Genomic DNA, 18,795 nt, shown 5'->3' with positions numbered 1-18,795 from the left:
AATGAAAAAGGGTTTCTGTTTGTTCTGTATTAGGTTAATTCAATATGTTAAATACATCAAAAATACCATTAATTACACCATTTCCACATGTGTTTTACGTGAAAAGGGTCTCATGTGGTTGGTCACTTTGAGACCACATCAGTGTACCCAGCTGCAAGTTCATTCAGTTGTTTGCTATCGCGAGATTTGGTCTTACACACAGGTGCGACGCTTTGAGTACCACAGATGCTGCCTTCAAAGGCCGTAGGAAATAGTCATTCTACCCCGTTGAAAAAGTAATAAAATGAGTTGATAAAGACTTAACTGTTTTGTATTAAAAAAGTGAATGTCGGAGACTAATGATTATAGTGACATAGTTATCGTCTACTGTGTAAGTAACTCAAACACCCTTATTTCTTTAAAACAATAAAGCATGTTTCATTAAACATGTGCAAACGTAAATATAGAGACAGTACATAGGGCAAAAGAAGAGTTTATACAATTCTAACAAGCTTGAAAGTCATTATCTGTTCTGAGTTCCTTTATTCTCCAACACAGGCTGAACCCTCTCAGACGAGCTTTCTGTCCTTTCTTTAAGGAGTCTTCAGGAATAGTTCTCCAGGCTTCTTGAAGGACATCCCAAAGCTTTTCTTTGGATGTCGGCTGCCTTTTGTTCCGTTCTCTGCCAACATGATCGCACACTGCTTCAGTAATGTTGAGCTCCGGGCTCTGGGGAGGATTCATCCCTCCATCAGACCTGCTGCCACTGATTTTCAGCCCACTTCTTGTGTCCTTTGGCACAGCTCAGCCTTTTCTCCCTGTTTCCCTTCCTTAAGAACGGCTTCTTGACAGCCACCCTTCCATGGAGCCCATTTCTGATGAGGCTTGGGCCAACAGCAGATGGATCAGCTGAAGGTCCAGATGTATCTCTCAGCTCCTGTGTCAGGATTTCTTCCTCTTTCTTCAGGACATCACTTTCAGATCCTGTTCATCTGCTGTAGATAGTTCTTTAGGCCTGACACTTCTTCTTTTGTCCTCCACTTGTCCAGTTTCCTCAGATGTTTTAAAGACACACTGCACACCATGCTGAGATATGCCGGGTTTTCAGCTAACAGCTCTTTGGGAATCACCTTGTTGCTGCAGAAATCCTGTTTTCTGTCTGTCAAACTGTGTTATCTTTGCTGTTTTTCATAGATGAAACTAAAGAAATGGGAACAAATGGTGTGTCTCGGTTTCAGGCTGCTGATGACAAAGTGCCTTAAGATACTATTTAAAGTGGTTCTTCTACGTTGTCTGTTATGTGTAGACACAACACTGGTTCATCCCTTGAGTTATGCGTCATTTTTACGCTTCAGTAATTCAGAAATGGTTTTAATTTAGATTTTATTAATTTAATGTTCTGCTTTATTTATTAATTAATTTAGATTAAGAAATTAAGTAGTTCAACAGATTAAATAACAAACAAACAAAGAACATCTTCCCCTGGAAATGTTCAATAACTGGACTGACAACAACACAGAAAATACAACACGTGCATTTGAAATAAGAAAACCTCAAACAATCGTAGGAAAGAAGTAAAATGTTTTTTGTGTAACTGTCAGGGCATCATCTCATCATAGCTCTATATATTATGAAGTTTAATCTTTAATCGCAATCTGAATCTAAAGAGAAAGGTGCACAGAGACGTATAAGAGATAAAGTACCTCACATTTTCTACTGAGCAGCTACTTAAATAGCTGCACCAGCTGCTTCACTTTTCATTCATTAAATTCTATCTAATATAGGCCACACCAGTGTAATGTGTAACCATGTGGCACAGAGTGGAAAAAAGAAGATACTAACACACAAGCCATCACATAATTATGTTTTAATGGCCAATTTTCTCTGTACTGTTAAGAATTTGGACCAGATAGGAACTTTGGCAGTGACTGACACCAGTTAAGTGATTAAAAGGATCAGATTTCCTTAAGCTTCTTAGAAGAATCCTTTAAAATGTAATATTCAGTAGGCTACAGCTCATTAGGGTGCGATGGGATTTCCTGTCCTTTTGCGCAGAATTTGTGCCACCACCATCTGTTCTGGTCTCATGACGCATAGTGCAACACTTTGCGTCACTCCGAGCTCTCAGCCTGTGTGCCCTATGTTCAATGTGGAATTGAACACGCGAGCAGGGAAGCCGGAGTTTACGTGATGCACTTGAAGGCAACGTGAGAGAGATTTATTCATCAGCGCCTTTTCCGTTTTCTGTCCGCTCGCGCTGCCTCCTCCTCTGTCGTGTCACTGGACAGGAAAAAAAGAGGAAGGAATATGGTTTCGCCTGACGCTCCTCCTGCTTCAGCGCTGCTTTAGCGGATCTCTCGCATGAGCAGGAGGCTGGAGCTCGGTCCGGCACAAACCGCCTCTATCCCTGAGACTATACCTCCGTCCCCTTGACCAACAAACCTACAGGAGCACTAACAGCACACCGGGTGACATAAATGGGTAAGATGCGGCCACCTTTTTTTTTTTTTTGCTTCTAATTGTGAGAAAGCCCCCAAAAATAGCCTCTGCATGGCGCCTCTGCGCATCTGGATGGGACAGGAATCGACGCCCGGTCCAGATGCGCGCAGGGTTCACTCTCTCCTTCCTCCGCCTCTCCACCTCCCCTGATGTCGCTGCATGCATCTCACATTTGTTTGAAAGATACCGCAGGCTTGGCGTTTTTTGTGCTCCATTTCCGAATCTGCGCTCACGCGTGATTAGAAAGCTTGCGCGTGGGTGTGCGTTTTTTAGGGAAAGCAGCGGGTCACATTGATGAGTTGCAGATGTTGACACGTTTACATTCACTCTCTGTCCGTCTTTGGGCTCCACAGTGTTTGTTTCCCCAGCTCTGCGCCTCCGTGGATGAAACGGGCCTTACTCTTCCCATCCTCGCCAGCGTTTCCCACGGCACTGCGTTGTTTCTCACATGCATGACTAACCGGCTACGGATTTGGTGGTCGTGTAATCAATTAAGTGCTGTGCAAATGAGCTGATTGTCACGCAGATGTTCTGCAGGGCTGGAGGTTTGACTTCCATTTTCTTTTCATGCTACATCTATATTTCTAAAAGAAAACCCCATTCCTCTGCAAAAAGCATGACTTAAGATGACTGACTGACCGATTAATCAGTATCTGTAAAACTGATCAGTAATCACTGTTTATGCGGCCTATTGTGTTCATCTTGTGTGCATACATTTTACCAGACATCCATCTTCTTGCCCATTTGCAGTAAACAAACAATGCATGGCTTACCTCAGGGGAAACTTCTTGCAACTACCCCCTCCGCAAGCACACATACGCGCGCACACACACATACACACACACGCACACACGCACACACACACACACACAGTCGTCAGAGCTGGATTACCAGCGGGGAAAAGCAGGCAACCATCCCAGACAATCAGAGGCCCCACCATCCCTACGCGCCATGTGTAGGCTAACTAGGCTGTCATAATTAAATTAATGGCAACTAATTAATGGCTTTTTGTAAAAAATGTCACAACTGAAGTACAAAATGAGCTGTAATGGAAATTACAAAGGCGTTTTTAAACTGATCTTGCTTCAAAACTAAACCAGTAAACGGCCTGGTTTATTTAAATCAAGTTATTTCCCATTAACGTTTGCTTATAGTCGACAGACTGCACACACAATGCGCAGTAGATGATTGTTTTCCAGTTATCTACACCTTCTAAATAACTGGGTGGAGGAATGAATGCTATAATTATACTCTAGCACATACCTATTTACCTTTTCGACTATTCTGACCCAGCAGAAGTATTTTGTAAAGATATTACAAGCCAAACGATTTTCTGTCCTTTTGTTTACTCAACATGATCAGATAAATGTACCTGGAAGCAAGTCCAACACAGCCGAGCTTTCTTTGTGTTAGCCGCCTCCACAAAACCTAAATCTCCAACTCTCAAACACGATGATTAGGATCTTTCTTTGTTAACTCAGGCTTTCGTTTTCAATCTCTTTGCGCCCTCATATGAAATGGGCGTCTTGTGCGCCATTTGATACCTCTGGTGCTCCAAAGACTTCAGTCAGAAGAGCAGGTTGCACGACTGGAGAAGTAAATATAAAAAGACAAATCTTACAGATGTTCCAAATAAGACAACTGAAGATTGCTGCCAGAAAACTGTCGGTTGTGCAAGTTAGTTTAAGTTAATACATGCCTGCTGTTTACATCAGGACTGCTGCACATTTCAGCTTGGTAAGACGTACATTCAGCTCTGCTGCTGTCCCATAATTACATGGAAATCATCAAAGTTAGTGACCAATCTTATATATTCTTTGAGTATAGGCCTGGACCCATTTATTTCCGAGTGTGTGAGATCAGATGTCAGCAGAAGATAGAAAAAATGTATATAACATAACCCACTCTGATTTGCGGACAAAAGCATGGTTCCCATAGTAACATGATGCAGAGCCTACAATGTCTTTGGTGGGCCAAGAGGTTCAGCTTAGAAGTTGTACGTTTAACATTGAATTTTGATCAGAAGGGATGTTTTTTTGTTCCAATTTAAATCTATTGTAGGTATAATATTTTGTGGATTAAATACCTAAAAACTCGCACCGATTCAACGTTGTGTTACTGTTGAATTTCAACATCTGGTAGTGGTGCACTAACCAACATTTAAACGGTTGAACGAATGGTTTTCTGTCTGTTCGTCTCACTCACGTTAGTTTAACATAAATGATGTGCTTTAAGTTTTGTTAGAACGTCAGACGTCAGTTTTCAGCATCCGACCAGACGACATTCAAAGTGTTGTTTCAGAGTTTGCTGTCAGGGAGAACATCAGGACAGGAATCAGGGGAACTCGCTTTTTTCTGACAGCTTTCAGCTTACGTTACCATGGTGATGCAGCATGTGACGCCTAAAACTGAATTATGAAAAATAAGCTGACAAACCTTTGGCTAAATATATCATAATTTAGCTGGTATACAAAGCCCAACTATTCCTGCCACTGATGGAAAAGAACAAGTTCCTCAATTATAATGTCTCAGAGTTTTAACTTACAGATTGTTTACTATCTGAAAACTTTGATAGCAGAAGTCTGAATTTTAAGACTTTTAAGAAATTTTGACATACTAAGCTGGAATGTTTTCAGATTACTATCTGAAAACATTCCATAGTTTTAACTTTAGAGTCAATACTCAGAGATTTTATTTAAAAAAATAGTGACTCAGTGTCTCAGAACTCTAACTTTGTAACACAAATCTTTGACTTGAACATTAATAAATTAAATAATATGACCACTTGGCCAAAACGGCTCCTTTACAGTGAACAGTCATCGTGTTGGTGCTCACTGAACCAGTTTGAATCCTATTTGCTTTTTGTTCTTTTTATAAAAAAATGTTAACGTAAGATTGCATCCATAATAATGAAAGGTATTGCAAATACATCTTAATATAATGGAGTCTTGTATAAAACAGTAACATTTCAAGCACAGTTTAAGTAGATATTCTTGCAGGATGCTTGATACAGGTGGTCACAGAGTGTTTTTCGAGACATTAAACGTTGAAAACCTTCTTTGTAAAGAATGCTTTTGTACATTAAATTGACTTGAAAGGGCTACACTCCTGCACACAAGTGGGCCAACGGTGTTGTTTTTATCATTTCTCACCTTGTTCGCACAGGTGATGTTAAAGAAATAAAAGAGAAAACATCACAGTAGCCTGGATCGATTCAAGTTGTGTCAAACATTTTATCTGTGATGTTCAGTCTCTGAATGTCTCCTGTTTTATTATGAGTTATTATTTTGTATGTATTCACAGTATCTGTACTCAGATATTAGTACTCAGTCATGTTTTACTTTTCTTATGTAGAGACTGAAAAAGCTTGGCCCTCCCAGCGTTGCTCTCACCACTGCAGAGTTCTTCTTTGGAGGATAATCAAGCTCAGAATTAGAAACAGTAAGCCGAGCGAATACAGTGAATCACAAGATTCATTCAGCGGCAGAGTGATGAGCAAAGAATGGTTGGAATTTTCCCTCAATGTTGGAGAATTTGCTGAAGCCTGTGATCTGATCCACAGTTGGAGTGGGTGGCTTGGACTCCCAGTAGGCTCCGGTCCATGCTGAATGTTTTACAGACAGAAACTCACAGCTGCTCTTGACATCATCAGCGAAAGCAGCACTAAAAGTCACCCACAACCATACACAGGCCCACTGTAAACTGCTGAAATGTCAGCACGGCTTTGCGGGCTTCAGTGTGTCTGTATGAGTAGTTTCCTCTTATCTAAACTAGCTGCAGCTGTTCAGAGGACGCTACAGGCCCATCTCAGTTCCTGTTCGGGTCTGTTTCTTGACCACTTGAGTGGGAGTTTTGTTTTGTTTGCAGGCTTGCAAATATTCAGTCTCTTTTCTTCACAAGGTCTCCCATCTGACTTCTTCGTAGCTCAGCGAGCAATATCGCCTATTACCACCTACATGAGGTTGAGTTGAAGCGTGAAAGGCCGCAGCTGTGTAGTAAATGCTGATGACAACGACCCAAAGGGATGTTATTGTTTCAATTTCTACAATTTCTGATACAGATCAACTGTAAATCCTCAGCTCTGAAAAGCTGGGACAGAAAAAATTTGGCATTTTTGCTTTTATTTCAGCCCGTTAATCGAAGAACTGACTAATTTTTATAGTTTGCATGTTCAAAATGAGTTTTCTGTCAATTTAATTGGTAATTAGTGAAACGATTTGATTGGCTAGGCCCTCCTACTGCCATTTGAAAAAGTTCAACTATCCTCCAATTTCCACCGAAAGCTACGCTAGCAAATTCAAGCAACGGAGCCAGAATTTGATTAAACACAAGAGGAAACAATAGCGTTGACGACTGAGATATGTAGGTGTAAATCCTGAGCTTAGCAGCAGTATTTATTATAGTTAAGCCAGTGCTATTACAGAGCTACATATTTAAAAGAAGCCAATAACCTTAAGAGCGACAGCCAAGCGTAATCTGCATGAATGTGGTATCATGCTCTCTTTATCTTAAAAGGTTGTCAGCACAAGCTATGTCTGGCATTTGAAACATGTTCTTGTCATTTTACCCGACTCGCCCGATAATTTAATCTAAATATGAGACATCTAAAGATCTAAGAATGCTGTGGTACAATTCTAGGTCAAAGAAGGCGGCAGAGTTTGGGCTTTAGAACAAAACCAACAGCTCCGTTTGCTGTGTTTTATTGTGAACCGGTGATATGTAAAGACCTGAGCCAATTCAGTGTTATTGGTGGGCTTGTTAGGGACTGTTATCTGCCGCAGCTTTAGTGCAGATGTGTTTACAGCAGCAGGTCACATGGCACCGATGGTATGAACAAACATGTCATCTCACCCTGAAGCTCTTTTTTTTACACTTTTTGGATAATAATGCAAATGCACTGTATGCATATCAGGCCTTGACTGTAGAAGAAGAAGTATCCTATTTGCCAGCAGGCTTTTTACTTTGCAAAGTCGTGAATACAAACTCACAACAGATGAGCCTTGCTCAACGGCACTGCAGCCCACATTGTCTTCAGCTAGTCAGGGAAACCTTTCAGTCCCAAATCATTCTAGCCTTTAAGCTACAGATGCCCCCATATGCTCCTAATTTTGTTGTTTCTAGAACTAGAAATTTGCAGAAAAGCTCAAGATATTACTAGATATTATTATACAAAGATATTAGTTATTACTTGTTCAATGACAAATTACACGAGACAATTCCTTTGTTTTGGCTAGTTTACAGAGCAGAACTTCTTGGATCATACACCCCCCCCTTTAACTTGTTACAAGTTATACTCACAATGAAAGTTACCTTTGCTTAATTATAGAGCCTCCAAGGTCCCTAAGTTGATTTTCTCTTCATTATATGTGCAGAATTCAACAATATGTGTGACCAAGTTATTATTTTGCGGAACTACATTTAAAAGCCAACATTTTAAAGGGGTTCCCTTCTTTGTTTCTTGCAAAAAATTCAAAATTCACACCTAAATTGCAGCTTATTCACTCTAGTAACTCCCTGCACCTTTGTTTGTATGCAGGCACACTGGTATGCGATGTAAGCACAAATCTGGGAGTCTCTCATTAAATACGGCGCAACCACCTTGAATTGTATTTAAACACAGTGTTTGAGTAAAGGTGCTTTTAACCTCTGATACTATCAGTCTGTGTTTTGCACCACACGGACTAAAAATAAAGTCTGTTTGATTTGTAAACCCATACCTGATGGACTGTACTCCCTCTGCATGGCTTCGCATGAGATAGTGCTCCTTTCTGCAGCACATTTGGTGTTAATATTGTGCTACATTTACAGTATTCACACCCTTCTTTACACTCAGCGATGAGCAGAGCCACAAGCTGTCGTCCTCTTCTGCTGCATGTGCTGTTGACAGACGTAGTGGGTGGATGGACCGCAGTGTGTTGTTCCGCCCTGCCAATCAAATGTACTCTTAGTACAGCTTGCAAGTTAACTGCCACAAGCTATCAATACACCCAGCCCGCTTCTCTTTACTGAAGAACCTTCCACTTCCACTCACAGGCTGTCTGCCACTTCCCCACAAACATCACCATTGAGAAAGAAAAGAAAATGCTATCTGTGCAACGCTCCTGTCACGTCTGGGACTAATCCCCGTAGTTATCTCAAGCCAGAATCATATCCTCCCCATCTGAGCAGCCGGCCAACTCGGCCTAGAGTAATCTCCTTTGTCTGTTTGATATTGGTGTCTTGTGCAAGTCCCCGTGATTTACCCTTTAGTGCAACACCACTGCCTTCACAACAAGCGCTGGGTTCTGCATTCTGTCATCATTTTCTGCATTTAACAGCAAACTCGTTTGAAGGAATTTGGGGGGAGGAAACCAGTGTGTCTGAGTCAAAGCTACCCCTTTCTACTGTGGTTTCCATGGTTACACAACCCTTGAAACTCACCCACTGCATCATTTCCCCACCCTGTTAGCTGCAGTTTTGACAGGGATCAGGCCACGGTGAATGGCGTGTGTGGACATTTAGCTGAATAAGCCACATGTGATACGATGCATTCACGACATTTAGTGAAGTATAAGCAGCTGCAGTGATGTTTAGGCAGAGAAAAGCAAGATAAACCGGTAAAAATTAATGTTTATGGGCCAAATATGGCCCATCTTTGACTCAGAATCTGTGTTGTTGCCTCAGCTCAGTCCCATAGCACATCATTTCACTTTTATAAAAGCCCAGCCTGTCACGTTTTGGGGAACTTTTGGCTCATACAACACTTCCTTTAACCCAAGTTAGACGCAGCTTACTTGCTTTATTCTGGGCCATGTTTGCCTCGTGTAAAAAGTGCGGGAACTGAGCCACAAGGACCAAAACTGGAGAAGATTGGGCCCAAGTTAGTCTGCTCTGTGGGGAGGTGTGTTTGCATCCGTTTTTTAGATGCTTTTTCTTAAAAGAGGCAATTTATTTGGCTTACTGGCTTATTGCCCTTTTCTGAGGCTGTGCTCCTACCAAATACGACAGTATGGGTTGTATTTATCAGTTGTATTTACCTCCTGCTGGGGTGGTAGTTTAGAGGAACCCCAGGTGTGAACAAGCAACCTATTTGTTCATTTTGATTGGAGTACTTGTCATTTCCTCACCACCCTATCACAATAACAGCAGCTCTTACTGTTTTTATTGATTCAATAATCTGCTTTGCCATGTTTCCTGATCTGTGTTTAGCAACGCCTCCAGCACGGTTTCCTCGTATGAATAAAAGGGAATTACTGCCCTTTCTGCGTTTCTTTTGCGTTGTCGGCTGAAATCCTCATCAAAGGTTTTCAAGGATGATAAGTAGAACTGAAAGGAGTTAAGGACGCCCTTTGGAGCCATTTAGGTCTCACTTACAAGGGGAGTTGGAGGTTTTTACAGGTAGAAATACACTTAAAGGATTCCAGCTTTCTGTAATTTCAATTAATGAATTCTTGTACGTATGTTAGCCATCAACCTGACACTCCAGCTGGTTTCTTAAATAGAGCCATCTGGGAAATCCTTGTTAGAAAGTGTCTGTAAGTAGTGGTAGGTTGCACATCAAACTCTTGCTGAAGCCAGTCCTGAGAAGGGAAACAACAGCTTTTTCCCTAAAGCCTTCCGTGTCTTTGTTCTTCTTTAAATCGAGAAATGCTTAGGCTCCAGTTCTTCTTCTCACACTTGAAATCCACCCATACCTGTCACCATAGGAGTCCGATCAATCCTGACGGCTGTGCCTTGGGCATAAATGCATAGAGTGAAGCCCAGCATGATGCACTCTGCCATAACTGATTAGAACTGTAATCGTGGAGAATCTCACAAGAGTCCATCGGCCTTCCAAGTTAAACATTCCCACTTCCGAGGAGTAGCGAAAAACAGTGAACATAAAGGGGGGAATCAAATGCAAGATCCCCTCAGATTTTTAGATGCATCATTTCAAAGGCTTGTGTTTGAGGCTGATGAAAAGTGAACCAGAACTGAGCTCCTTTGAACAGCCCCCAGCTGACTGTACTGCAGCGGGGATCTCCATCTGGGAACAGTTGCCAGCTGACCTAATCAGCCTGCATTTTTATCTGTGTACATTGGTTTGTCTGCGTAAGCTATGGGTTGTTTGATATTTAGTGTGTTCATGCTGAAGATGTCATGCTAATGAAATATCCTGCACGATCAGCTCTTTACTGTATGGAAGGCTTGGTCATCGGTCCAGCCGCCCCTGGTCTTTTCTTCCAGTTGAACTCAGGGAGATGAAGCATCCTCCCCACGATGACCGTGTTTATCAGAGCTGTAGATTAATTCATTGTTGCTCCACAGCTTAACTATTCTCATCCATGAAGAAGTCAGGCATCACCAAGTCCCACCAAGTTTTCCTCCAGATGCTCAGTCCTGCTTCCTCCTCCAGCTTTTAAGTCGTGTCTCCTGTTTTGTTCAGCTCCTCCTCTGTAGCCTCGGCCTCCTAATGCTCCACAACATATTCCACCATGATATGTAGCAGTTGCATTTCCAGACAGTTCCAGCGTGCCCAGAAAAATATGCTTGTGATTAGGGCTGCAAGTATCCTTTAAAAGAGATCCCTACCAAAATGGCAGCCTTAGGTTGCTTATATCTATGTTTATTCCTCCTATTCCTTGAGTGTTAGCATGACCTGTTAGCCACGTTAATGTTCATACTAAAAGGGAAGTTCGTTTTTTTTAAACCTGGACCTTATTTCTGGCATAAAATACGTTCATCTATTCACTGAGAACAGATTGGTGAAAGTTGAAGTCATTCGGTAGCTAGATCACCTAAGATCGGCGTATATCCATATAACGGGAGAGAACAGGGCAGAGACAATACAGCCTCTAAATAAGGCATTATCTGTCTTTATTTCACCAAAACTTTTAGACCAATGAATGAATGAACGCGTACTATTGCACTGTTGTTATCAGGGGCTTTCTACACACGATGACGTCATCCCAGTAGACGCGTGTGTAGAAAGCCCCCGATAACAACAACACGGCAGCTCTGCGCTAACAGTGCAATAGTACGCGTTCATTCATTCATTGGTCTTAAAGTATTGGTGAAATAAAGACAGATAATGGCTTATTTAGAGGCTGTATTGTCTCTGCCCTGTTCTCTCCCGTTATATGGATATACCCGGATCTCAGTGATCTAAATATCTTCCGAAGGACGCCAACTTTGACTTTCACCAAATTGTTATCAGTGAGTTGATGAACGTATTTTATGCCAGAAATAAGGTCCAAGTTTAAAAAAAACAAACTTCCTCTTTAAGTTCTCCAGGTTGAAAGTGAAAGTAATTCTCCTCCAAGTACGACCCTGGGGAAAAATATATTCAAAAAAGATATACTTATGTTCCAAAATAGTAGACTACATGTGTACTAATCATTAGCACACTTCAGGTTTACTAAGAATTACTCAAAGGTATGCCATAGTTTCATATACTTTGCACCTTTATTTTTCAGCAGGACGGTGTGGCCTCGATGAAGTTTTCTTAGAAATGTGCAGATTTTTTCTTTGTTAAAAGAAAAAGAAAAAAACACAACTGTGCTATAAAAATAGAGCTTTAAAAGTAGTGGGCCACTTATCGGCATCATATGAGTGAGAAAATTAATTAATGGATTGAGTTTTATTCGTCTCTATCCAGTTACATGTGTTAGAGAGCGTGTTTGTGAGGCAAAGGTTTTAAAAAAAACAAACAGATGTTTGTGGTGACTGAAAAAAAGCAAATAAAGGTGAGAAAGAGGAAGAACATTAATGATCGAACACAGATAGAGACAGTGTGTATAAAACTGACTTGTCTTTGCATTTCTTATTTGTTGGAGCGCTACAGACACACATGCTTTTTGTTTAACTGTTTGTTTCCTGCAACACTGTTTGGATATATTTTCTGTATATTAATCTTTCTCTTCCCCTCTGTACACAGTGGAGGCCGTGGTGGAGTTCGACTATGAGGCTCAGCAGGACGATGAGTTGAGCCTGACGGTGGGCGACATCATCGTGAACATACGGCGGGACGATGGAGGGTGGTGGGAGGGCGAGCTGGGCGGACGCAGGGGCTTGTTCCCGGATAACTTTGTCAGGGTGAGTAGTCACAACTCTGCACACCTCATTTCCATCCACAATCTCAGTGCCACCCCACAAAAGGGCCTCGACAAAAAGCCGCAGAGTCAACAAACAGCTGTGGTTTGCTTTGGTGTTGGTGTGTGTGTGTTTCCTATTTTAGTGCTGCACGCCATGCATCTTCTCAGGCCTTCAGCGTCTGATTTGTAAGATGAGATAAGCTAGAATTAGTAGAATCGTCAAAGAAACTTTAGTTGCTTTTGAAGTTTTGAACTTTTTGAAAAATTTATTTAAGATTCAAATATTTTACAAATCCTCTCCCAGCACTTTGAAATGCTTATTTTCGCATTTTCTCTCTTTTGCAAAACCACACATATTGTTTATCTCCACATTAAAACATGCAAATGAGTGAAAATTACTGCAAAATACAGTTAATGTTAATGATGTACTACTGTGCTCTCATCGTGGCGATGGAGTGCAGGTGCAGAGTATATGGTTTTCAGACTCGTCAAACCGTCTAGTGAACCCTCGACTCACTATGGACGCAGCTGCATTTATTTCTGAGCTCATTTATAAACTGTGCCCAAACTGACAGTTAAAAGTTTGTAAAGCAGCTAGGAGTGCCTGTTTTGGGATTCATCCTCTAAGCTAAAAAGACAGTCAAAGATACTTTTTGCGGACGTTACAGCGAAGCATTATGTTGCCGGTCCACTGCAGGTGAACGTGTGGGTCTTCTCCAGGTTGAGGGAGGTTATTCTCCTTCAAGTTACAACCCTGGTGAGCATTTGGAGGTAAAGGCTGGTTTCTTTATTGATATCATTGAATATTTTCTCCTTTTAGTATAGATGACTCACTCCATTTGGTTATAAATGGAACTGGGAGAAAAGTGATGGGTGGAAATGATGTGTTTATAAGACAGACACTTCATAACAACATCAAAACCCATAAAAAGCTTTTATCTGGAGTTACTTACAATCCCATGGTTACATGTCGCCATTCCGACGTGGGCCTGCAAATGTCGGAATGGCGACACTTAATTTTCTATCAAACGTCCCGCCATTCCGACCCTTTTTTCCTCCCACTGTCAGAATGGCGGTATTTTTATTTTTCATAATCATCCGACAATTCCTTTAATAGCCTATTAAATAGCCTATGTAGAAAAACTCCACAACCTCGCAAACCAACTACAATAAATTATGATCAAAATTCCCTGAAATTTCAAATATCAAAATACAGTGTCAGTGACCTGTCGCAGCAGCCAGCTGGAGCGCGGAGCTCTCCACAGAGCATCTTTGGCACGCTGACATCATGCAACATTAATAATTGCAAATACAGACATCAATGACAGCTCACCTGTGTCGAACGTCCCGGTGCTGCAAATAAAACCAATTTTATATATTAGGCTATACCCAAGACGTATGATTATTATTTGTATTAGTTTATTAGTTTTAAATCAATAAGTCAACAGTTTTTGTCTGTGTTTGTCGCTCCTTTTTGTGTAAAAAGCTATTTGAATATCATTAATTTGCTTTTGGAGTGCGTATCCGACACACCAACATGACAGCTGTTACACGCACACACCAGATTTATAGTGAAATAGTAACAGCACAGCCCTTATGGATGGATCCTGAGTGTCATCATTGTTGTGTTCTGAAAGGACTCACACGAAACAGTGGTGTGTAGCAAGCTGGTTTACTCACTGTTTTTCCTTGCCGGTTCCGGCTTCCGGTATACATACATGCAACTACGGGTGCCCACAGAGACCAGTTAGTACCACACATCTTTTATTTTTATTTTTTAAATCCAAAATAAGCACCACATCCACCTGATCCTCCCCTCTGACTGTAGATTTGACCCTTAAATCATCATTCAGTATCAATTTGATATCATTAAAACATCACAAGCTGAAGAATAACAGGCAGAGAGAGAGAGGGGGAGAGGCTTTAATTACGCTTTTAAAGACTGTAACACATCTGTATCACATGTCTCAAAACATGTTTGCATGTCAGAATGGCGGGATGTCGGGATGGGTGGTACAACCCCCATCCCATCGCCTCATATTCTGGATGTTTTTCGATGTCACGTCGTAGCATTAAATGGAAGAGTGAACACCATTAAGCAAGCAAAAACTATGAAAACTCAACAGATTTAGAAATGCTCTCCTGTAACGTTGTTGGACTCAATTCTTTAAGAAAAAGCATCAAGTTTGATTCAGCCAAACCAGAGTTATGCTTTCCCACATTCCACTCTCATATATTACGTACGATCCAGCTCAACCCCCAACAGATTTATGTGTGAGCGGTTAGTGAACTCCTCAAACACAGAGGTTTCAAACAACGTTTTTACACATGAGAGTTCCCCTGTTGGTTCCCACCTCCAGCTTTCATTGGCTTCTGTGAGAGTCATGGGAATTTCTTTGGGTTTTTGACCACATTCAAGACCCGAAATGTTGACATTTGTCAGCTGACATTCAGTTTATCTTTCCTGAATGTGATAGGTGAGATGCTGTGAGAACCCAGTTTCGGGCCAAATATTTTGGATTTTTTTCTTCATCAGGTCTGCTGGTGGCTGTGAAAAGTTTGTGTACAGATATAGACACGAGATTCAGGAATGAGCTATGTCTTACAAAGAATCCTCTGGTATGTAAAGTAGTAGAGCGCCGAGTTTGCGGTGACTAGAAGAGGGAAACATTTGCTCACTGTCTCACGAGGGGGAAGTAGAGAAGTGCCAGAGGCTGTGGGCAACAGGACACATTTTAACAACGCTAAAGAAGTCCGTCTATTGTCAGGTTGTTGGCTGTGCAGCCAGCCCGCATTTGTGCTGACTGAATGTCACCGCTCACCAGACAATGGGCCTGTGAAGCCTTTGCGTAGATGTTGTGCATGTGTATGTGTGTGGCAAATGGAGGCCGTGAGTAATGCAGCAGCTCCAGACGTGTCTGTCACAAGACTGCAGTTATGGGAATGAATGACATTAAGCTTTGCAATGTGGATGAATGTGTGTGTGTGTGTGTGTGTGTGTGTGTGTGTGCGTGTGTGTGTGTGTGTGTGCGTGTGTGTGTGTGTGTGTGTGTGTGTGTGTGTGTGTGTGTGTGTGTGCGTGTGTGTGTTTCTGAGCATAGGAAATGGTGAGTGTGGACACACAGGTTACAGAGGTTAGGAAGTGACGGTATGCAAGTTGTCCATTCTAGCTTGATAATGCCTGAACCACAGGGGGGACAAATACCTGACAATGATTCTCATTGTCACCAGAGATGTGTTTGTTCACTAGTTTTCAAACGAGAGAGGCATCAGCTGAGGTCAACGGACAGTTAATTGTGGACACCGTTAATGCAATCAGTTGAGTAATGTAGCGAAGCAACTTCTCTTTTAGACTTTGTAAGAACACAAGCATTCAACGTTGGCTTGTTAAAGATGCATTTTGCAAGTTTGGTGATAGGCTTTATCAAAAATCAGTTGCGCCACCAACAGCCTAAACACAGATCTGAAAACCACATAAGTCACAAGGGAAATGCTTAGTTCCGTCAAATTTTCATTTGAATTTTGAATTTTGTTCCGAACTTCTCGACTTCTGCATCTCAAAAACAGACTTATTCATTGTGTCCAACACCTGAAAAGACAATGGCTGCAACCGCCCATCTGTCCCATTATATTTCAAACTGATAAATAAGTTCCTTAAATACGTCAAAGGCAAGCTGGTTATTTTATTAAACTATTTTTTTTTTAATGAAATAATGACCTTATTAGTGCAACTTATCTTCCTTTCAAGAAAATAAGTTGCTTAAATTGAGTGAAAATATAATCCCACACACTCAAGCTCTAACAGAGGTGGAGGATATCCTGTTTGTGGGAAGTGCTGTGGTCACGTGAGCTCGGTTTATTAGTCAACCGCAGAGACTGCAAATCATTATCGCATGCTCCATTTTGTCATCAAATGCTTAAGGAGTAAAGGCAAACACCTTTTTACTTACACTTTTTTTTACTATAGCTTTGTAGAGAGGAAAGAAACAGCATGCTGAAGCTGTGCTTATCTGTTGAATATGAATACAACTACAACCGGGACTGCATTGGTTCATGAGGAAGTACTGAAAATATAATGTTTCCGGAGTTCATGCAGCATCTCTAAATGTCTTCAAGTGTTTGTGAAAAAGTTCAAAGACAGTTTAAACAACATGTTTAGCATTTCTTCTAAAAAAAAACAGACAGAAATGATCAACCTTTGATGGTAAATCCTAATAAACTAACTAATTAGCTCTTTTAAAGGTTTTTAGCTCTAGCTTGAGCCAAATTCAAAAAGGTAAAGTCTACTTTCCTTCAACACTAGCTTTAGACCCATTTAATTGTTGCAAGGTGTTGTTGTAGATTTAAACATAAATGGATGAGATTACAGCAAGATCTGGATTAACTGCCCAAATCTAGGTGTGCAAAGCTTGTCATCATGGACAATTTCCAGACAGAACACCTGCAAATGGAAGGTTTGATTCATTGTACGAGTTAAGGGTGGAGCCATACCAGGTAGCAGACACATTTGAGCCTAATCTGGGTTACTTTTGACATTTATAGTTCAATAATGGCATTGGCTGGAGTTAGTGGGCGAAATAGGACCCAGATGTTGCAACCTGCGTCTAACTTGGGTTATGGCCAATGTTGTGTGGTGCAGATGTGGCCCAAGCCCAAAGAAAATGCAGATTGGGGCTATGTTTGGTAAATATGGACCCAGATGTTGCAACCTGCGTCTAACTTGGGTTATGGCCAATGTTGTGTGGTCCAGATGTGGCCCAAGCCCAAAGAAAATGCAGATTGGGGCTATGTTTGGTAAATATGTAGCTGAATTTAGGCAGACACACCCATCTTGAGTTAATGACGTCATTTAAGGCCAAATGAAGGACCAAATAAAAATGTAGATGTGGGTCATGCTGGGTTAAAAATGAGTAAGACCGAACTCTTACTTTGATAGACTCAAAAACATCGACTTTCTCGTTAAAAAGTAGCAACAGGTTACAACAGGCAATAACAGCAATGTTCTCCATCTAAAATTAAGTGTAAAAGTACCCAAAGGGTGATTAGGTGTGAATACTTTCTCATGCGACTAAATATAAGTGGAACCAGGAAACAGAGCTGAGCAAAAGAGGGATGTTGTGCATGAAAAGTGGGGAAGGAATATTTTGCACCACTGTCACAAAAAAAAAAAGCCTTTCACAACATTTTGCGCAAGCATTAGATCTGTTTCCCCAGTTGAAGACTAATACTGTATGTCTTGCCCAACATACTGCTTGGGTGCCCTGTTTTGCAAAAGCTGTGAGGCTTAAGAGTCAGAGTTCTGGTAGTATGGGACACAAAAAGCAATGTTTAGCATTTAAAGCGGTGCAGTGTAAACGACATAGTTTCTGTCAGGATTTTGCACATCATACTAACAAACACACACTGAGCCAACATGGCAGTGTACATAATGCAGGTGTTTCCTGTCCAGATATGATGAATCACGTTCTCTTCCTCCTCTCTTTTCAGCTTGGTTTCCTTTAACTCAGGGTTACCTCCATATCCCTGCAACAGGAATTGTAGTCATGCATGAATGCAGTCCAAGTAGAAGCTGAGGTCTCCAAGAACAGCCCTAGTTTTTGTTTTAATGGCATTTCCGCTCACAGTATTAATAATTTAAACTAACTTGTGCACTTTCCATTTCAACCTCTAAAGTATTTATCTGTAATTGACTTTCAAGAAACCAAACAACTAAACACTACATCTCCACCAGTGCTCATTAAAAAAAGAGGAAGATGTTGGCTGGCAAATGGCTGCTGTGGGTCTTTGTGCAGATTAGCTTCTGTCTCTGACTTTAAAGTGTGTTATTTTCAGCTGTTAGTTTGCTGTTTGTGTCCGTGAGTTGCTGTATGTTTGTAAGTCTCCTGTTTTTGTCTGTTTTGCCTGCTGTATATAAAGTTAAAGCTTCTCTGCCTTCAGAATCAATCTCTGTCTCTGATTCTGCATTAGAGCTGCATTAGCCTACTTAACAAACTGCAAACACCAAATGTGACGGAAGGTAATTCTTTGACCTGACACGAAGGGACTATAAATCACTTTATGTAACGTTAGAAAAGACAGACAAATAGCAATCTGTAGTAAACTCACTCAGATGAAAACTCTGCTGTTGTTATTTTAGTTTGTAACATCTAAAACTAGCCTTGAATCCCATGAATATTCACTTAAATGCAATATTTAGGCTAGTAAACCTGAAAACATCTACATATCTGCAGTAAAAAAAAATATATAGCCTATATGAAAACAGTCTT

At 41.1% G+C, this 18,795-nt stretch overlaps 1 protein-coding gene across 2 annotated transcripts in view; it reads left to right on the top strand.

The window, feature by feature from the left end:
• Window positions 1–2,232: 2,232 nt before the first annotated feature.
• sh3kbp1 (SH3-domain kinase binding protein 1) overlaps window positions 2,233–18,795 on the top strand; it is a 44,670-nt gene continuing 28,107 nt past the window's right edge. For both annotated transcript variants that reach the window (XM_075452026.1, XM_075452025.1), the window contains exons 1-2: window positions 2,233–2,460; window positions 12,373–12,530. In XM_075452026.1, the coding sequence (XP_075308141.1) occupies window positions 2,457–2,460; window positions 12,373–12,530 (162 nt within the window). In that variant the 5' untranslated portion in view covers window positions 2,233–2,456. The remainder of the gene's footprint in view (window positions 2,461–12,372; window positions 12,531–18,795) is intronic.

The sequence above is a fragment of the Odontesthes bonariensis genome, chromosome 20, assembly GCF_027942865.1.
Source record: "Odontesthes bonariensis isolate fOdoBon6 chromosome 20, fOdoBon6.hap1, whole genome shotgun sequence".
NCBI lineage: Eukaryota > Metazoa > Chordata > Actinopteri > Atheriniformes > Atherinopsidae > Odontesthes > Odontesthes bonariensis.
Note: the sequence above shows the minus strand (reverse complement) of the source record. Positions and strands in the feature narration are given on the sequence as shown.